The 22,783-nt window shown below is 40.5% G+C and overlaps 1 protein-coding gene across 2 annotated transcripts in view; it reads right to left on the bottom strand.

Moving 5' to 3' along the window:
* The window catches only part of LOC138975555 (alpha-(1,3)-fucosyltransferase fut-1-like), a 55,994-nt gene that overhangs the window by 4,925 nt on the left and 28,286 nt on the right, over positions 1–22,783 (bottom strand). For both annotated transcript variants that reach the window (XM_070348264.1, XM_070348265.1), the window contains exons 4-6: positions 5,213–5,319; positions 3,038–3,184; positions 2,257–2,485 (exon numbers count right to left, since the gene is read on the bottom strand). In XM_070348264.1, the coding sequence (XP_070204365.1) occupies positions 2,257–2,485; positions 3,038–3,184; positions 5,213–5,319 (483 nt within the window). The remainder of the gene's footprint in view (positions 1–2,256; positions 2,486–3,037; positions 3,185–5,212; positions 5,320–22,783) is intronic.

Here is a 22,783-nt window from a genome sequence, read left to right as displayed (position 1 = left end):
TAGAAAAAGAGACGGAACAATCAATCGATCTATAGTCAATGTTTCTTGATAAGAGAGATTAATCAATCAATAAGTCAATCAATCAATCAATCAATTCATGTTTCTAGTCAGAGATACGGAACAATCAATCGATCTATAGATCAACCAATTAATCAGTCAATGTTTCTAGCAAGAGAGATCTATCAATCAATCAATGTATGTTTATGACAAGAGAGAACAATCAATCAGCCGATCTATCAATTATGCATATTGGAGGCATTATGCACAGTGACGCCGAGGTCGTAGCAATTTTCCACGACTCAGTCGTCCGTGTGACAGGGTAAATCTCACGATTGAATCGCGTGTGTGACTGCCCTCTTACTTCTACTGATCAGCGCTTGCCTCGCATTCTAGCGGCCCAACTTGTTGTGTGTTTTCTGTTATTATCCCTACAGCCCTTCAACGATTCGGCTCACTATTTCAGATCTGACAAGGTTTTCACAAATGGGATAAGACCATCCCTTCTCTGGAGGCTTTCGAGAATTTAAGAAAATAATTTGTCACAGAAATACAAACTCTGTACAGGAAGCAGTCTGGCCATGCTTACGTGTATGTTACAGCTCTCATTACATTTAGTCAAGTTTTGACTAAATGTGTTAACGTATCGGGGGAATCGAGACGAGGGTCGTGGTGTATGTGTGTGTGTGTGTGTGTGTGTGTGTGTGTCTGTCTGTCGGTCTGTCTGTCTGTGCGTGTGTGTGCACGTGTGTAGAGCGATTCAGACCAAACTACTGGACCGATCTCTATGAAATTTCACATGAGAGTTCCTGGGAATGATATCCCCGGCACTGCCACACCGTCATTTTTCAATCAAATTGATTGAAATTTTGGCCAAGCAATCTTCGACGAAGGCCGGACTTCGGTATTGCATTTCAGCTTGGTCGCTTAAAAATCAATTAATGACTTTGGTCATTAAAAATCTGAAAATTGTAAAAAAAAAAAAATTTTTTAAAACGATCCAAATTTACGTTCATCTTATTCTTCATCATTTTCTGATTCCAAAAACATATAAATATGTTATATTCGGAATAAAAACAAGCTCTGAAAATTAAAAATATAAAAATTATTATTAAAATAAAATTTCCGAAATCGATTTAAAACACTTTCATCTTATTCCTTGTGGGTTCCTGATTCCAAAAACATATAGATGTGATATGTTTGGATTAAAAACACGCTCAGAAAGTTAAAAAGAATACAGATAAAGAAAAGCGTGCTATCCTTCTCAGCGCAACTACTACCCCGCTCTTCTTGTCAATTTCACTGCCTTTGCATCGAGCGGTGGACTGACGATGCTACGAGTGTACGCTCTTGCTGTAAAAATGTAGTGAGTTCAGTTTCATTCTGTTAGTTCGACAGCTTGACTAAATGTTGTAATTTCGCCTTACGCGACTTGTTTTGTTTTGGTTTTAATGAGAGCTGTAACATGCAAGTTATGCGTGTCGTATCCTTGTATTTTCCAACTAAATAACTTTGAATTGATATATATCCGTCATTTTTACACGTAGAGCCACCAAAATCAAAAGGTGCACTAAGCATAAGCTATTCCACGTCTCCATAACACGAAGTGTGTGCCTGGATGCATATCATTTCAATAAAACAGCTTTGAATGCAAGGTTTTGGTTTCTAACAGCACAACGACATCACACACATATGAATGAAATCAGACACATCAAATGAATTATATATATATATATATCAGACACATCAAATGAATGATATCAGAAACACCAAATGATTGAAATCAGACACATCAAATGAATGAAATAAGACACATCTAACTAATCAGCCTGCATACGAGGTGTCTGAGAGCACCCCCGCACGGAGGGATTCTGCGGGCATCGCAGCTAAAAGAGAAGGACATTTTTTCTCGGACTCGCGAGGCAGATGCCAGACAGTAAAACTTGGTCTTTGAGCTGTTATGAAATCAGACACATCAGATGAATGAAATCAGACACATCAGAGGAATGAAATCAGACACATCAGATGCATGAAATCAGACACATCAGATGCATGAAATCAGACACATCAGATGAATGAAATCAGACACATCAGATGAATTAAATCAGACACATCAGATGCATGAAATCAGACACATCAGATGAATGAAATCAGACACATCAGATGAAAGAAATCAGACACATCAGATAAATGAAATCAGATGAAAGAAATCAGACAATTCAGATGATGAAATCAGACACATCACATAAATGAAATCACCTCATAGCCAGCCCCGCCCCGCACGACCAGGACAAGATCAGCTTCCATGTAGCGGAAGAACTTTTCCGTGATGTACTCCTTACAAAGGGCGTTTTCGAAAGCCAGCAGGAACTTGTAGTTGCTCTCTATGGTCTTGAAGCACTTGTCATCTTCGCTCCTTGCGCACTTGTGAGGTCCGCATTGCCCGTAAATGTGTACTGGGAGGTACTTCTGTAAAATCTTCACGTATCTGAAAAAAGGCAAAACAGTTGAACCTGTCTCTCAACAACGACTACCTGCCCTTTTGACCACCCCAATGGATCCCTAAGGAGTTTATTTCAATGTAATTCTCCTTTCCATAGCGACCACCTGTCCACAGCGACCAGTTTTGGTCGGTTCCTATGGTGGTTGTTGTAGACAGGTTCGGCTGTACTAGGTTAAGGACATATCGCTTCCATTGGACATTTTCATTGGAAATTATCATGACTGTGCACATACACAGACCTATTCAGGCTTTTACGTGGAATAAGAGTGTTGTTACACACGCTCGCTATCTCTGACGATTTGTCAAATTAACTTCAAAACAGATGGAGAGAGAAAGAGGGAGAGACGGAGAGAGACACAGACAGACAGATAGACAGAGAGAGAGAGAGAAAGAGAGGGGGGGGAGAGAGAGACAGACAGAAAGAGAGAGGGGGGAGAGAGAGGGAGCGAGAGAGAGGGGGAGAGACAGAGAAAGAGAGAGGCGTTCAGACACTGACAGAGACAGAAACAGACGGACAGAGTGGAAACACTCACTCACTCATCCCTGCGGCTTGTCGTTTTGCAATGACTAACCATCCAGGCAGCCATCTGTGTTTTTCTGGCCAAAATGGTGGTGTAATTTTTTACGACGGGAGCAGGTCGCTTTGATAAGTATCCGTACATGTCCAGGATATCAGAATCAAACCTGTTTGACATTTGAATCACAAAGTTTATGGAACAAAATTAGACAAGTATTGTCCGGACTCTCTTTTTCTATCTGTCTGTCTGTTTGCAATGTTCGAGTTGTCACTTGCGTTACTTAATTATCAGTATTTGTCAGAATCATGATGAAAGCACGCCAGCAACAAGCTGCAGCATAATTAAGGTTACATTTAGCATACATTTTTATTTGTTCATTTGCGTTCACACGCGAACCATGTAACGCTCATGTTTTCCATTTTTGTAAATATGTCTTCTTATTTTTTTACGAGAAAAAAAACACCCAGGGTTTTAGGGAATAAAACAGCGTTTAATATTCTCCGGGGCCTATAAATTGCCACATATTTTCTCCTTTTTTTCTTTGTACCATTTCTTTAGGCCCCCCCCAAAAAAATAGTCTGTTTACGGTAACATAGACCAAAAAAATAGGGTCGGTAGGTCGGGATATATTTTTTTTCCCCCAAAAATCATATTTGTACGTTATTTGGCCCAAAAAAACCAAATATATCTATATATATATATATATACGACTTGTGTCTGTGTGTCTGTGTGTCTGTGTGTGAGTTCGCGATGCACGGCCAAAGTTCTCGATGGATCTGCTTCAAATTTGGTGGGCATATTCAGGTAGACCCGGGACAGGACACAACCTGGTCGATATTTCAACACGTGCTCTCAGCGCGCAGCGCTGAACCGATTTTGGTTCCACCTCAGCTATTTTGGTTCCACCTCAGCTACCCGGGCCCCCATACCGACACACCAAAGCCAAAGTTCTCGGTGGATCTTTTTCAAATTTGGACACCGTATTCAGCTACACCCCGGACACAATATCATCGATGAGATATTTCAACACGTGCTCTCAGCGCGCAGCGCTGAACCGATTTTGGTTTTTGTGTTCATTTCACCATTATAAGTAACTCTTCCTTATCTTCTCATCTTCTCCAGGTTTTCAGCGTTTACCTCCCTTCCTTCGTATGGTGCACTATAGTATGAGTGGGGTGTCTTCGGATATTCCCGGCGTTCTGTTACTATTTTTAGAAGGTCACCGCAGTGTCCAGAACGTAAATTGGACCCGTAAATTATCCTCACTGTAAAAGTGCAAAGGTCGAATCAATTTATAGCCACGCGAAAAATACACTGTCATCTATCTCTCTATAGATACGGCTTCTCTGTGTTTGTGTGTGTGTGTGTGTGTGTGTGTGTGTGTGTGTGTGTGTGTGTCTCTCTCTATGTGAGCAACACCTGGGGATTGTTCAGTTCTGTTTGTGATGTGGTCTGGCGGCTTTTGTGTATTTGTATGTACTGGCCTTCCTTTGAAAAGCCATAACAGTTCAAAAGGGCTTACAGATAAGCTATAAATTGCTCAATCCTGTTTGAGTGGAGTTCGCCTCCAAAGGTGATTAACACGGTTACATTCGTCGACAAGGATGGGACTCGATATGGTCAGGAATGGCATTATGGCCACTGAATCATTTTCGTGCTGTTCCCATTCCACGAATCTGGGAGGGACCTAAGCTTGGCGGGTCCATTGTTCGGACCCGGCGAAGCCGGCGTACGGCTCTAAGTACTTCTTCCCGGCGAAGCCGGCTACCCGGCGAAGCGGGTATTCATTCTAGTATATATATATATATATTTATTTTTTTTCCCAAATGCCAAAAAAAAGTCTAGGGTCGCGCGAAAAAAATAGGGTCGGTCGGGTTACCGTAAACAGACTATTTTTTTTGTTGGCCTTATCATGCAATTGCTTGGAAATTCGAGTCGTTCATGTTGTAAAATTCCGCAACTCTCTAAATAAAGCAAGCTGAAATCTAGAACTCTTTAAGAGACAACAAGTAGAAATCGCGACAATAAAAAAAAAATAAAAAGACTAAAAATACCTCAAAAACAAGATAACATCGTGTAATCTATGTAGAACTCTTGAAATAAATACAAGCTAACGTGCACTGGGGCACGTCCAAATGTTTCTAAGAAGACAAATTTCATCTTCTGTCACGTCAAACAAACAAAACGAACTGACCTGAAGGACATTGTCCAGTTGAAGACTGACCGCCAGGCGGACGTACGGTAGTTTGACCTTGCCATTTGACTGGGTGTTGGCCTTTCTTGGTTGTGAAAAATGAATACCTGCAGTAAAAAATAAAAATAAAAAAAAAGTCGCGTGAGGAGAAATTACTACATTTGGTCAAGCTGTCGAACTCACATAATGTAGACATAACCAAGCTAAGAGAAGGTAACTCTCGCGGAAAATAGGAAGTCCCCGAAACAGGGAGACAAAATAACACTCTTTCACCTTGTGCAGTTAGGCAGTTCGAACATGTGTTTTGCGTTGTTTTTGGTGTTACAAACTGACCTACGATTAAAGAGCAGACATCGGCCTCGAAGTGCACCGCAATTTTGAAGAATGCGTAGCCTTTTCTTATTGAGTATTTTTTCTGCAAAAAATGTTCAGGGTCATCAAGACTTAAACAATAGAGTGCACCTTGCTGAAAACACGATTTCTTGGTGGTTCGTTCTTTACTCTTACCGTCATGATCACTTACATTAGCACCAGAGTGTGCGAAAGACTCAGAAATGCAGATGAAACACACCAACCTCGCTATTTCGGAGCTATTTTTAGCGTTCTCAGTCACTAATTATTTTTCGATCAAATGCTTACGTAAACCCATAACGTCGACAAAAGATGTTCGAATTTGTCACGGTTTGCAACAATGTTCATCAAATGAGTGTACAAATAACGAAGCTACTGTAATTAGGAAAATTTCTTAATTCGCTGAATAACAATCATGGGTTCTTTCATACGTTAAATCGGGAAAGTAATATCTAGCATTATACAGAATAATTATTGTTCATAAAGCTAAAAACACACTAAAGTCATTTTCAAAAACTATATATAGCCAAGTGCACTTCGCTACCCTAAACACTCTAACCATCGTATAGTGAAACAGCCTAGTACAGTACAAACGGAATCACCCACCCCGTAGCAGACGATATGATGATGCGCGCCCACCTTGCTGGCGCAAATTCTAACAAAATACCTTTCTAAGCATATATATATCTACTTAACTTCCATCTTTCAAAGTCCCTTTAATCTTTGATATTGTCCTAATTATATTTAGGTTTGCATAGAAGTCAATGATTAGGCTAGATGGCTGCTTATTATTGTGTTATTTACAATAATGCTTCGAACTGACCAAAGCGTCTCATTGATTTTGGCCGGTTTTATTGTATCGTTGAGAGAAATTGATTCTCACAAACTTATCTTTGTTTTTTTGTTCATTGATTGTGTTGTCATTTTTGTATCACTATTACATATCCCGTACCTATATTGCATATGATTTTAGTTTGTTTATAAAGATTTGGTTGTAATAAGTGATGCTTGGTTTCTCTGCGAAGATTCAGAATTTAAGTACACAGGTACTCGCGCCGGAATTTAGCCGATTCCATTTACTTTCGGGCTTTGCCGCTTCGTACTAAGTCACTGTATAATTTTCCCCCATGTAACGCATATCATAATGTGTATGCTTTATGAATTTGCCCATTATCCCAGTTTAGAGAGTTTTGTAATTTTCTGCACTGGAGTTGGTTCCGTGCCTTCACTAGGACCATTGTGTTTGTATCGTACTAAATTAATATAAGTTTTTACGAAATGTTATCTATTGCAATGGAAAGCTAAGGGACGTAGCTTTAATTTGATGTATTGTTTGCCATTGGTTATGCATTTGTTTAAATAACTGAGGGTAAAGCTAGTGTAAGAAACACAGATTCCGTGTTTCTGGCCGTATTCAGGCCGATTTTCATCCCCGCTGGACGGTGCTTTCTATGCAGTCCGAGCCTGGGCTTGAAATATAGACACGAACCCCGGTGTAACACGAGAAAAGTATTCCCACGAGATTTTTACTCCGGAGTAAACATTTCGTACGAAAAAGTTACTCCCTTTACGAAAAAAGCACTCCCCCTTACACGAGAAAATTACTCCCCAAGACAGGTGAGTTCCGAGTAAACATTTCGTACAAAAATGTTACTCCCCTGACGAATAAATAACGAATAAATTACTTCACACCAACACAAGAAATTTAACTTGCCATGCCAGGTGTACGAAATGTTTACTCCCTTGTCCCCTGTTAGTCTTGGTGGTGGAAGGGGTGGAAGGAGGGTAGCGCGACATTCGTGTGCGCGAGATCACTTATTGGCATTATCCCTTCACCCGCATTCCATTTTTGCGTACGAGATTTTTATTGGAAGTAAAAAAATGGGGAGTAAAAATGTCGTGAAGCATTCATTCGCTCATAGCAGCTGAACACCTCACTACCTTTGCTTCTCTGTCTACGGGTTTTGCCTTCGGCCTCTACGTTTGCTTGCATTGTTTTCTTGTACAACGAATAAAAAGTTGAAACAAGACGCTTGGACTTGGGCTTCGTTCTCACAACCTTCCACTCCTCCACTACATATAGTCTGTTTCAATGACTTTCAGCAGTTTTTAACATAATAAATCGAGATAACTAGACAATTTGAAAGAAATTTGGTGCACTATACAGTTTTCCTGATCATGAATCATTGCGTGAAACTTTCCGGTGCGTCCCGCTAGCGCTACGTGTCATTTGTGCTACGTATCGTTTGCGCTATTTTCTGTAGTGCTATCGACACAAATTGCAAAAAACAGTAGTGCTATCGGCACGTAGTGCTATTGCCACAATTCACACGTGCCATTATCACTACGTCTCAATAGAACTACGTATCGATATCACTATTTTTGAAAAACCAATGTACTGTAGCGCTACGTGTCGATAGCGCTACGTGTCGATAGCACTATACTACATGTTCAAACGGCAGACACTTCCCTTTGTGTTTGCGTGTGAGTAAAAATATTGTCTGCATGGCTGTCTGTCGGATCTGTCTGTCTGTGTGTGTGTGTGTGTGTGTGTGTGTGTGTGTGTGTGTGTGTGTGTGTGTGTGTGTGTGTGTGTGTGTGTGTGTGTGTGTGTGTGTGGATTTCCAGCCATATGCGGACCAAATGGGACCAAATGGGGTCGTCCATCGCTATATCGCAGCAATTTGCGGACATCTGCCGAAAAATGCGACTATCTGCGGACGTCCTCAAATAGGCGGTCTTTGGTCCACAAATTGCTGCAATATAGTGACGGATGTCCGCAAATAGCTGCACCTCCCTAAAAATGGAAATGCAAGTTGTCCTCATATTGCTGCAATATAGGTGTGGACAACGAGCCCTGTTTTACACAAATTTGATATCCATTGTCATATCCATTTTCAAATTATACACAGATTTCACACATTTGCAGAGCAGCTCTGTATTTAGTGCGTACTGTTGCAAGCGAGTTTACGTAGTTTTCAAACTGCTGTAAAATATGAACCAGATAAAGCACGTCAAAAACAAAAGCAGATTTGCGGAGGACACTTAATGGCTGTCCGATTAGTAAATAGTGTGCAGTTGCTGTCTTATGTTCACTTCCTCATAAAGTGTGTAATACGGGGTAAACAAGGTACACAAATCGTAAAAATGCATTTTTGTCATTGAGGTAAAGATAGTCGTTGACGAATTTCATCCCTCTTTATGATCTACCAACGTGTTAAACAATCACATAAGTGAACAAGGTGTTGTTAACTGCAACGTGTGTGTACTACATGTACAGACATGAATTACACTGCTCGTCAAAAAAATAAACTTTACACATGCGTTTGAGGGCAGAACTTTCTGATGAGTCTGTTGATCGTAAATCCAATTATATGACTGGAAAGGTCGTTTATTTTCCTAACTTATTCAGTAAACAGATTGAGATTACATGACGTAGTGTCGATACAGTGGAACCAACAATACAGACACCCCCCAAAATCAAATTCACAAAATCAAGGTTCCCGCGTTAAAATTGACAACAAATCAGAACTGCTATAACGAAACATGTTAAGCATGTCCTTAGACAGAACAATCAAATCTGCATTCAAATCAGTCAGCTTTGTTCACATGTCTTGTCTACCAAGGACGCGGTGTAGGTGCCAATCCTCTGAGAAGGCATAAAAGGCAGTTTTTGAAGCCGTTTTAGCGGGTAATGAGACAAAAAATGATACATTTGAGTAACTCGCCAACGCATTACCTTCAAACTTTTGGAGATTGGTGCTAACACGTGTCGTAAAGTAAATACGGAATTTCAAGTCATTTGAGACATTAGGTCTGCAGTTATTTGTCATGTCAGAAAAAGTTCTTAAATTGACGGTAGGTTTTTGCTGATTCATCGAAAACATTTAATTTGTTGAAATCTTCAAAACACGCCACATAATCAATTTCATGTACATATCTTATCAGACATGGGTGGTAAGATGATTTCAACGCGAAAGTAGTTGTTAAGAAGTTGACTCATTGAGCGAAAATGTCGTCCTAGGCACTGGGACTGGGTGGCCGAGTGGTAACGCACTTGCGCTCGGAATCGAGAGGTTGCGTGTTCGACCCTGGGTCAGGCCGCTATTTTCTCCCCCCTTTCCTAACCTAGGTGGTGGGTTCAAGTGCTAGTCTTTCGGATGAGACGAAAAACCGAGGTCCCTTCGTGTACACTACATTGGGGTGTGCACGTTAAAGATCCCACGATTGACAAAAGGGTCTTTCCTGGCAAAATTGTATAGGCATAGATAAAAATTGTCCACCAAATACCCGTGTGACTTGGAATAACAGGCCGTAAAAAGTAAATATTCGCCGTAATGGCTTGAGATTTACTGGCCGATGTGAATGCGTGATGTATTGTGTAAAAAATTCCATCTCACACGGCAGAAATTAATATGTAAATCGCCGTGAGCTCTTGTGAGAAGGGGCGATTAATAAATGTCCATTATTATTATTATTATTATTATTATTATTTCCAAGCATTTTTGTGTGCGTACAAGGCCTCTGACGTCATATGTTTCAAATACGGGAAAACAGTGTTCAATCGATACATTATTAGAGAGAGAGAGACACTGACACTGACACTGACACAGTTTAATTGAATATGGGCCTACAGCCCCTTTCAATAGGGGGGGGGGTACACATGAATCACAGGAAAAAATAGAAAACATGATATTTAAACGTATGCAAAATACACAGTGGTTTGTTCCAAGCTTTCCTCTATCAATAATCTTGCACATCAATGCTGCCTAATATATACATACAACCGAACAATAAATACAGCAACAACAAAACCTTCAGCGACAATTAATCCTCATTACTATTTAACATTGACAATCTTAACTGAAATGCAAAAAAACAAAAACTTTGCTAAATCTACAATTGTTTCTGTGTCTTGTTTTTTAAACATGGAAATCATACTGCCCAACTGATCACCAACACTTAAAAACTGTGCTAAATACTTTCTTCTTAACTCACAATATGTTTGGCATTCAAAAACAATGGATTTCGGTCTCTAATTTATCTTCACAAAAGGGGCAACACTTGTTTTCTGTTGAATTTTGGAAGCGATATCTGTGGATATTTATCTGTGAAACACCCATTCTAAATTGAGCGATGACATTTCTGTACACATCTTTCCATAAAATGTCCACATAACGTTCTTTTTCAAAACAGGCTTTATATTTTCCATACAGTGATAGGCGCTCACTCGAGTCCAAATGATTACGCCAATCATGACAGAAGGAACTGCAGAGCCTCTCCTTCAGTTCTGCAAAAAACACCCTCTCGTTTCCACATCCAAACATCCAAACTTGGTAAAATTCCCTCTTTGACCGCTGCCAATTACTCCAACAAGATTTCCGCAACCTACACACCCTTGTCAACGAACACAAACTGAAACCCCATGAGTTTTTAGATAAACATTGCAGGCTTCAATGGAAGCCAGCATACACCCTGTGTCTCTCAATACATAAGGCTGAAATAGGACATCTGTTTTGAAAACTTCATCCCCTCTCCCCCTTCCCACCCCTCAACCCTCTCTCCCACCCCCCACCCCCACCACTCCCAACAACCAAAGCGCCTACAACACCTATCATATAGCTATATTCAAATTTAATTTGATTGAAAAATGAAGGTGTGACAGTGCCGCCTCAACTTGTACAAAATGCCGGATATGACGTCATGAAAGACATTTATCGAAAAAATGAAAAAAATGTCTGGGGATTTCATACCCAGGAACTCTCATGTAAAATTTTGTGACAGGGGAGGCTACCGCTCCTTTCGCAACGGACTCTGCACCCGGGTTGTTGGCCTTTAAAGTCAACAGTCCTGTGGTTTGTAGAGTTCTGTTTGTGATGGGGTCTGGTGGTTTCCAATTGTCTGTATGTTCATGGAAACCTTCGGGTTTGCATAACAGTTTTTATAGGGCTAAGAAATTAGCCCTAACATTTTCAATCCTGTTTGATTGCACTTCGCTTCCCGAGGTGATCGTAGTGTTTCGGCACATGGTTACATCTCAAAGATCGGTCCAGTAGTTTAGTCTGAATCGCTCTACACACACACACGCACAGACACACATACACACACACACACACCACGACCCTCGTCTTGATTCCCCCTCTATGTTAAAACATTTAGTCAAAACTTGACTAAATGTAAAAATACGGACCAGAATATTGTGCGCATGCTGGGCTGACTGACTTTGATCAACAGAAATGTTGAAGCTGTTACGAATTTTTACAACCTTCTCACGAAAGAAATCCGAAAAAAGCATCAGCAAGTTGGTCTGCTTCACTTTCGCTGTGAACTTGGGTTCTTTATCGTGCGCATGCGTCCACATGGGGGTGTTCGAACACCGAGTAGAGTCTGCACAGAGTTTACTATGGGAAACAAATCCCTCGCCGAACGTGTGAATCGAACCCACGCTGATAGCGACATCTGGATTTAAAGCCAGCGCCTCTACCGACTGAGCCATTTCCCCGCTCGGGCTGGATGTAGACAATACTGTAGTATGCTTACTCCATTACAATGAAAAATAAAACGGATCATATCTTAATTGTTATGTCTGAGTAATGTTCGTATTTCTCATCAACCCCTCACCCCATTGTCTTGTGATATCAACATTTACATGACAATTATGCAGTATATTTGCATGCCTCTTTGTATAGATCTGTATCTATCGATCTCTCTCGTTTTCCCCTTGGGGTCTTCCTTGTTTCAAACTTGCACCAATCAAAGTATCTGGTATTCAATCTATAGCGCAAGAAACCGCTAAACCTCCTAATGTTTGATTTTCATTGTAGTGTATGTAATAAACACAAACTTTTCTTTTTACGAGGCTTCGGCAAAGACACTTTGATGTGGTCTGCGAGCCTTGTGTCGCTCAAAAATCCTTTCAATGTGTCAGCGTAGATCTGCTTTTGTACTTCCCAAACTCTTTTGCAAATGCTCAAACAAAACTCCCTGGCTGTCTATCTGTCTATCTCTCACGCACACACACACACACATACACACACACATACACACCCATACACACACTCTCTCTCTCTCTCTCTCTCTCTCTCTCTCACCTCGGATGCAGGCTGGATGAAGACAATACTTTAGTATGCTTACTCCATTATAATGGAAAATAAAACAGATCATATCCTAATTATTATGTCTGATTTGTTTTCGTATCTCTCATCAACCCCTCACCCCATTGTCTCGTGATGTCCAAATCTACATGAAAATTATGCAGTATATTTGCATGCCTCTTTGTATCTGTATCTCTCGATCTCTCTCGGTTTACCTTTGGGTCTTCCTCGGGGACACAGAATACGAATAAAGCAGATAAAAGAAGAAGACATACGAAAGAACAGAAAGAAGAACTTCAGATTTGATGATTGACGAACCAAAACAAGCGGACAGAGGAGTAAGGGGGCTATTGTGGAATCAGATTGGTTATTAGTATTATTGTCTATGTCTCGAAAGCAAGTATTGGTTTGTGAGTCAGACGACTTGATCCTCAGAAAAATGACAAAGAACAAAGTCACACACTGGTATTGCTCGTTTGCGATCAGTCTGAGACCCGGTTTTTCGGTTTTATCTTGCAAGCTACACACATTTTTATATTAGAAGAAGAAAATATGTCCCTTTGAAGTATACCTAATAGAGTGTAGGCAGATTGGTATTGATTAGGTCTTCATAATTTCCTCTACCAGATAATAAAAGGTAAGCCCTTGTCCGGGCCCCTGGACCAGTTTTGCCAAATCGAGGTCAAACTCGTGCATTTCATGGCGAAACGTCTGTCTCATCCAGGTTGGACTGTGTCGGGGTTTTCCCGCATCGAACAATTGTTGCTAAAGGGGTTGTCTTTAAAGCTGGAAGCATTCCTACGTCAGTCATAGATACAGTGTTTTATCTATTTTGTTCCAGCGTGAGAGCAGAGAGAGACGGAGAGGGAGACGTGTGTGTGTGTGTGTGTGTGTGTGTGTGTGTGAGTGTGTGCTTGTAGAAAGGAGCATTCACTGCAGGTTTATTGCCCGCGGCTGGTCAGAGAAGCAAGACAGATCTCTTTAGTGGCGCTATTGGCGTCGCCAAACTAACTAGGGGTCCCTAACGTCCTCACTGGAAATGTTCCTTTTAGGGACATGAGTTGATGATACGCTAAAAGGCTGGTAAAAGTGAGGACGAGGGGAGAATGACGGGGTGGGTAAGAGTGATTATGATACAAGTTTGTTAAAAAGTGTCAGTTCTTTTACTACGCAATATAATTTTAGTTGGTTTGGGTTAGGACCCAGTGTCTCGATCCAAAAGCGTTGGGTGTATGGGATTTTAAAAGAAAACGTTTATTTTCGAAAAACATTCTTTATAAAAAGGGATACAATTTTGGAGCCACTTTTTAAAACCAAAGGTTAAACAAGTCGCGTAAGGCGAAATAACAACATTTAGTCAAGCTGTCGAACTCACAGAATGAAACTGAACACACTGCTTTTTTCGCCAAGACCACATACTCGTCGTTTTGTCAGTCCACCGCTCGTGGCAAAGGCAGTGAAATCGACAAGCCATGCAGAATAGTGCGGTAGTGGTCGCGCTGAGCAGGATAACACGCTTTTCTGTATGTCTATTTTTTTTTTAGCTTACTGAGTTTGTTTTTAATCCAAACATATCATATCTATATGTTTTTGGAATCAGGGACCGACAAGGAATAAGATGAAATTGTTTTTAAATCGATTTCGGAAAATTAATTTTAATAATAATTTTCATATTTTTAATTTTCAGAGCTTGTTTGTAATCCAAATATAACATATGTATATGTTTTTGGAATCAGAAAATGACAAAGAATAAGATAAAATTATGTTTAGATCGTTTAATAAAAAAATAATTTTAATTACAAGTTTCCGATTTTTAATGACCAAACTTATTCATTAGTTTTTAAGCCACCAAGCTGAAATGCAATACCAAAATCCGGCCTTTGTCCAAGATTGCTTTGCCAAAATTTCAATCAATTTGATTGAAAAATGAGGGTGTGACAGTGCCGCCTCAACTTTTACAAAAAGCCGGATATGACGTCATCAAAGGTATTTATCGAAAAAATGAAAAAAACATCCGGGGATATCATTCCCAGGAACTCGCATGTCAGTCTAGGCGCAGTCACAGCACGCGCCAGAAGGAGGTGTGGCTTAGCTGGCCGTTTGTGCAGTAACCATGTCGGTATCACACCGCCGCTTCGGTCCCAGTGTGTTATTTTGACCTGCCATGCTGCAGGTCAAGAACTTTCCCACCGTCGGTAGCAGACTATCAAGTTTCCAAACGCTGACAACTCCGAAGACTCTGGAGAGAATTTCTCTATGTACGGGCTGCAGAGGTTTGATGTACAGATTTCCCTGTGTCACTGCTCAAACCAGGCCAGTTTTTACATTTAGTCAAGTTTTGACTAAATGTTTTAACGTAGAGGGGGGGAATCGAGACGAGGGTCGTGGTGTGTGTGTGTGTGTGTGTGTAGAGCGATTCAGACTAAACTACTGGACCGATCTTTATGAAATTTGACATGAGAGTTCCTGAGTATAATATCCCCAGACATATTTTTCATTTTTTGGATAAATGTCTTTGATGACGTCATATCCGGCTTTTCGTGAAAGTTGAGGCGGCACTGTCACGCTCTCATTTTTAAACCAAATTGGTTGAAATTTTGGTCAAGTAATCTTCGACGAAGCCCGGACTTTGGTATTGCATTTCAGCTTGGTGGCTTAAAAATTAATTAATGACTTTGGTCATTAAAAATCTGAAAATTGTAAAAAAAAAAAATTTTTTTTATAAAACGATCCAAATTTACATTTATCTTATTCTCCATCATTGTCTGATTCCCAAAACATATAAATATGTTATATTTGGATTAAAAACAAGCTCTGAAAATTAAAAATATAAAAATTATTATCAAAATTAAATTTCCGAAATCAATTTAAAAACACTTTCATCTTATTCCCTGTCGGTTCCTGATTCCAAAAACATATAGATATGATATGTTTGGATTAAAAACACGCTCAGAAAGTTAAAACGAAGAGAGGTACAGAAAAGCGTGCTATCCTTCTCAGCGCAACTACGAAACCGCTCTTCGTCATATCCGGCTTTTCGTAAAAGTTGAGGAGGCACTGTCACGCTCTCATTTTTAAACCAAATTGGTTGAAATTTTGGTCAAGTAATCTTCGACGACGCCCGGACTTTGGTATTGCATTTCAGCTTGGAGGCTTACAAATTAATTAATGAGTTTGCTCATTAAAGTTGTCATTAAAATCGATTTTTCGCAAACAGATTTAAAATTGATTGCATCGTATTCTTCATGACATTCTGAATCTAAAAATACATACATATGTCATGTTTACTCTTAAAATGTGATCACAATTAACGAAAATAGATTAATTAGTCTTACGATTAAAATTTAAGAAATCGATCCAAAAATGATTTCATCTTATTCTTTATCGTTTCCTGATTCCAAAAACATATAGATATGATAGGTTGTATTCAAAACAAGCTCAGAAAGTTAACAAGAATACAGAAAAGCGCGCTTACCTGCTTAGCACAATACACTACCGCGCTATTCTGGCGTGTGCATATCACTGCGTTTTGCACGTGGGAGGTGAGCGGTTGAAAACGACGTTAAACACCAAATAAAGAAAGAAAGATTTACACCCAGTGTGTAAGAAAAACATTGAATACATTGACCTTTTTCACGACAGACAGATAACTACAGCCTTTACTTGTATATAGATTGATGTTTTTCCTTTTTATATTCCTTTTAAAATTGATAAATATTTTTAAACCCTTCTCGGAACAGCTTTCGCAATTCATGTCCACCCACAGGCGCCGGACTATTCTGAATAACAGCGACTGCTCAAAGACCAACAGCAGACAATGATGAACTCGAACTGCCTGGAATCTGTGTTGCCTGTATCATTGCAACTCGCCTGCATGATCACATTTCTGTATTTGTCATGTAAATTCTTACAACCCCGGATAGAAAAACAAAAACAAAAACAGAAAATGACGTCACACCTTAAAAAAAACCATGGCTTTAATTTAAATGTAGCAGCATTAACACTAAATGTTTGTTATAATGCAGTAAAACTATTACATATCTGATTATTCTTGTTCACCTATTTCGTCTCTTCTACCCACAGAGATATAGAATATTCTATATCTCTGTGCCAAGTCAAGTCAAGTGCGCGTATTGTATGTGCCTCTTGTTTTATGGACTGGGCAAAGGATCTGCGCCTTCGGCTCTCAGAGTCAAGTTTCCATAGGCCGAGGGAAGTGTTTAATTAACCGTATCGAGCACACGCATATCGTGCATTCCGAACGCGTGTAATGGAGTGACTGACAGGAGCTCAAGTTCTCCCTCCCTTAAAAATAAGGGAGTCTGCCGCGATCGCGCCTGAACTGATGTCAAATTTCATAAAGATCGGTCCAGTAGTTTAGTCTGAATCGCTCTACACACACACACGCACAGACACACGCACAGACACACGCACACCACGACTCGATTCCCCCTCTATGTTAAAACATTTAGTCAAAACCTGACTAAATGTAAAAACCCAAAACAACTCGTGTAAATCTGGTACGACACAGCAAGCCATGTCTCTCTCTCTCTCTCCCTCCCTCTCTCTCTCTCTCTCTCTCTCTCTCTCTCTCTCTCTCTCTCTCTCTCTCTCTCTCTCTCTCTCTCTCTCTCTCTCTCTCTCTCTCTCTCTCGCTTCAGCAGATTTGTGTTCTTCGTGTTCCAGAAGAGACGAACCCTTATTAATCAGGTTCAGTGACATGTCATCAGGATTTTAATGTATTTGTTGAATTATTGTTTGCGTGACTATAATTTATAACAGTGCAGATACTATTGCCCACTATTGTAAGGGGCTGTGGCCTTAGACAATAATTACAGATTTGTTCTTGTTCTGTCTCTCTCTCACGCTATGATCTCTCTTGCTTGTTTTGTCTTGTGTGTTTCACTTCATTGTTAATAATTTTCTGTCTTGATAACCAAGGTCATCATGAACTTTTCATAATTTTGCCGGGTTGTCGCAAGTGTGTCTTCACTGTAACTAGCTACCTCCCATCCCTCCCCTCTCACCCCCCCCCCCACACACCCTCCTTGTCTAAAAATGTGAAGGGGAGAGGTGATGGAGGTTGAATAGGAGTTTCGGTGTGCTGTAACTGGTAGTCTTTTCTTCAGCCGAGTTATCTATCTTCCTTGAACAGTTTATGATTTACCCGGTCGAACAGATTGTTTGATCAACTGACCAAGAAAAGTAATTACCAGAGCCATGCTAGCTGCTACAGTGAAACCCCCATTTTAAGACCTCCAAACATCTGAGAAAAATAGGTTTTAAAAAGGAGGGAGTCTTAAAATGGGGGTAATTTTACAGAGGTTATGAACAGAAAGTCTGAGAAAACAAGGTCTTAAAAAGGAGGGAGTCTTAAAATGGGGGTAATTTTACAGAGGTTATGAACATGTGATAGGGTGGAGTGAAAAGGGGAAAATAGGCCAGGAAGCATAAATGAGACGCCAAGACAGAGGTTGCGATAACGTGACTTTTAATTAACGTACACCAGAAAGCAGACACCAGAAATAATGGGAGAGACGGGACTAACTCCCTACACAATAGGTAACTGAGGATACGCTTCACGCCTTACGGTCTTAAACCATCGGAGCGTGACACACTGACTGGGGGCGCTACACTATCTATAACGTCACACAGGATGTGACGCGCCCGCAACACAGGACACGCTATTACAAGACAAAGAACTAGGCTAGCGCGGGAAAACTGGGTCTCAACGGCGAAACAACGACACTGACGCTATAACGCCACTAGGATAAAATAGCTACATACATACGTGCACACCATAGCATCATTCATACGATCAGAACATATTATAGACAAGCAGAATTCAATATAAACAAAAGAAACAGCATCTACTCACAGTTCACTCCTCAATGAAGAACTAAACACACACGAAGTTACGCCGGTCTGAATCACTCACCTCGCTGATGATAAATCAGCTATTAAACCACAGGTCAAAGATGATACTCACAATCCAGCATAGGCTATCTGTATTTTAAAAGATGTCACACCAACACAAAGAACTGTTTCAAATAGAACACCGGTCTCCAGGCTTAAGCACACAGGCCGATCCACACACAGCGAAATCACCGGTCAGACTGACCGAACTCGCACTGTCGGGGGTGGATGCGCACGCATCCGTTAAGGGATTAACCAATTAAAACGCAGCATCTCCGCACAAAGACATACACGACACCACGGAACAAACACATGCACGCATGGTCAAGGGGAATAATTGGGGTAGGGAACGAGAGAAAGGAACAACAGTACGTCAAATCATCACACGGCTACAAACAGAAAGTCTGAGAAAACAAGGTCTTAAAAAGGAGGGAGTCTTAAAATGGGGGTAATTTTACAGAGGTTATGAACAGAAAGTCTGAGAAAACAAGGTCTTAAAAAGGAGGGAGTCTTAAAATGGGGGTAATTTTACAGAGGTTATGAACAGAAAGTCTGAGAAAACAAGGTCTTAAAAAGGAGGGAGTCTTAATTGGGGGGTCTTAAAAGGGGGGTTCCACTGTACCTTGGTTAAATTAACGTAACTCGAGAACGGCAGTGAAGTACTTGCGGTCATATTTTCATTTCCCAGGAAGCAGCGCGAACGAGTGCACTTCACACGTTCGAGTTGTGCTTGGTTTGACCATAAACATTATCTTTTCAAGGACGTCGTAAAATGCCCCTCTGTGAAAAGAGCTGGTATTTTGTGCAAGTCGGTTTAGTTAAATGATAATTTAGCAAACAGACACCGATGAAGATATAATGCACGTTTGCTCAAGGGGACTTCCGAAGGATTTTAATAGATATGCGGGCATTAAAAACATTTAATAGATCCCTTGACTTTGGAGATGACAAGAAAATATCCGGCGCATTTTCGTGATTTGTAAATCGCGGGTCGATTGTTTTACATTTAGAAACAGGTCGCGTAAGGCGACAAAACAACATTTAGTCAAGCTGTCGAACTCACAGAATGAAACTGAACGCAATGCAATTTTTCAGCAAGACTATATACTCGTAGCATCGTAAGTCCACCGCTCGTGTCAAAGGCAGTGACATTGACAAGAAGAGCGGGGTAGTAGTTGCGCAACAATGTTCATCAAATGAGTGTACAAATAACGAAGCCACTGTAATTAGGAAAATGTCTTAATTCGCTGAATAACAATCATGGGTTCTTTCATACGTTAAATCGGGAAAGTAATATCTAGCATTATACAGAATAATTATTTTTCATAAAGCTAAAAACACAATAAAGTCATTTTCAAAAACTATATATAGCCAAGTGCACTTCGCTACCCTAAACACTCTAACCATCGTATAGTGAAACAGCCTAGTACAGTACAAACGGAATCACCCACCCCGTAGCAGACGATATGATGATGCGCGCCCACCTTGCTGGCGCAAATTCTAACAAAATACCTTTCTATATATATCTACTTAACTTCCATCTTTCAAAGTCCCTTTAATCTTTGATATTGTCCTAATTATATTTAGGTTTGCATAGAAGTCAATGATTAGGCTAGATGGCTGCTTATTATTGTGTTATTTACAATAATGCTTCGAACTGACCAAAGCGTCTCATTGATTTTGACCGGTTTTATTGTATCGTTGAGAGAAATTGATTCTCACAAACTTATCTTTGTCTTTTTGTTCATTGATTGTGTTGTCATTTTTGTATCACTATAACATATCCCGTACCTATATTGCATATGATTTTAGTTTGTTTATAAAGATTTGGTTGTAATAAGTGATGCTTGGTTTCTCTACGAAGATTCAGAATTTAAGTACACAGGTACTCGCGCCGGAATTTAGCCGATTCCATTTACTTTCGGGCTTTGCCGCTTCGTACTAAGTCACTGTATAATTTTCCCCCATGTAACGCATATCATAATGTGTATGCTTTATGAATTTGCCCATTATCCCAGTTTAGAGAGTTTTGTAATTTTCTGCACTGGAGTTGGTTCAGTGCCTTCACTAGGACCATTGTGTTTGTATCGTACTAAATTAATATAAGTTTTTACGAAATGTTATCTATTGCAATGGAAAGCTAAGGGACGTAGCTTTAATTTGATGTATTGTTTGCCATTGGTTATGCATTTGTTTAAATAACTGAGGGTAAAGCTAGTGTAAGAAACACAGATTCCGTGTTTCTGTCCGTATTCAGGCCGATTTTCATCCCCGCTGGACGGTGCTTTCTATGCGGTCCGCGCCTGGGCTTGAAATATAGACACGAACCCCGGTGTAACACGAGAAATGTACTCCCACGAGATTTTTACTCCGGAGTAAACATTTCGTACGAAAAAGTTACTCCCTTTACGAAAAAAGCACTCCCCCATTACACGAGAAAATTACTCCCCAAGACAGGTGAGTTCCGAGTAAACTTTTTCGTACAAAAAGTTACTCCCCTGACGAATAAATAACGAATAAATTACTTCACCCCAACACAAGAAATTTAACTTGCCATGCCAGGTGTACGAAATGTTTACTCCCTTGTCCCCTGTTAGTCTTGGTGGTGGAAGGGGTGGAAGGAGGGTAGCGCGACATTCGTGTGCGCGAGATCACTTATTGGCATTATCCCTTCACCCGCATTCCATTTTTGCGTACGAGATTTTTACTGGAAGTAAAAAAATGGGGAGTAAAAATTTCGTGGAGGGAGTAATTTTTTCGTGCCTTGGGGAGTTCTTTTCTCGTACGAAAAGTGTACTCGGAGTAAGAATTTCGTACGAAATATTTACTCCGGAGTAAATTTTTCGTGGAGTAAAAATGTCGTGTTACACCGGCATAAGCATTCATTCGCTCATAGCAGCTGAACACCTCACTACATTTGCTTCTCTGTCTACGGGTTTTGCCTTCGGCCTCTACGTTTGCTTGCATTGTTTTCTTGTACAACGAATAAAAAGTTGAAACAAGACGCTTGGACTTGGGCTTCGTTCTTACAACCTTCCACTCCTCCACTACATATAGTCTGTTTCAATGACTTTCAGCAGTTTTCAACATAATAAATCGAGATAACTAGACACTTTGAAAGAAATTTGGTGCACTATACATTTTTCTGATCATGAATCATTGCGTGAAACTTTCCGGTGCGTCCCGCTAGCGCTACGTGTCATTGTGCTACGTATCGTTTGCGCTATTTTCTGTTGTGCTATCGACACAAATTGCCAAAAACAGTAGTGCTATCGGCACGTAGTGCTATTGCCACAATTCACACGTGCCATTATCACTACGTCTCAATAGAACTACGTGTCGATATCACTATTTTTGAAAAACCAATGTACTGTAGCGCTACGTGTCGATAGCGCTACGTGTCGATAGCACTATACTACATGTTCAAACGGCAGACACTTCCCTTTGTGTTTGCGTGTGAGTGTGTAAAAATATTGTCTGCATGGCTGTCTGTCGGATCTGTCTGTGTGTGTGTGTGTGTGTGTGTGTGTGTGTGTGTGTGTGTGTGTGTGTGTGTGTGTGTGTGTGTGTGTGTCTCTCTCTCTCTCTCTCTCTCTCTCTCGCTCTCTCTCTCTCTCTTTTTTCACCACGTATTTATTTCATGGTTGTTGTTTGTGTGTTGTTTGTTTTTTTGATTTTGTTCTTCCCCCATCCCCCATGGTTTGTATATGAGTCTGTGGCCTTAGTATAATAAACCATTCTGAGCTCTCTCTCTCTCCCTCTCCCCCCTCCTCTCTCTCTCTCTCTCTCTCTCTCTCTCTCTCTCTCTCTCTTCCACAACCCTCGTAAAATAAAATTTGATTTGATTTGATTTGATCTCTCTCTCTCTCTCTCTGCACCTCTCAATCGCTCTTTCTCTGTACCTCTTTAAAATCGCTCTCTCCTTGTCTCTCCCGCTCTCCTCCCCCTCTCTCTCTCCATCTGTCTTTCTGTCTTCTCTCGCTCTTTCTTTCTCGCTCGCTCTTTCCCCCTCCCACCTCTCTCTCTCTCTCTCTCTCTCTCTCTCTCTCTCTCTCTCTCTCTCTCTCTCTCTCTCTCTCTCTCGCATGATACCGTATATACATACACGGATGTTTTTCTGTGTGTGAGTTTGTGTGTACGATACCGTGGGTACGTATGCGTTCGTGCGTGTGCGTGTGCGTGTGCGTGTGTGTGTGTGTAATGAGAGAGA

Source organism: Littorina saxatilis, linkage group LG9 (genome assembly GCF_037325665.1).
Source record: "Littorina saxatilis isolate snail1 linkage group LG9, US_GU_Lsax_2.0, whole genome shotgun sequence".
NCBI lineage: Eukaryota > Metazoa > Mollusca > Gastropoda > Littorinimorpha > Littorinidae > Littorina > Littorina saxatilis.
This window is presented reverse-complemented; position numbering and strand designations above follow the sequence as displayed.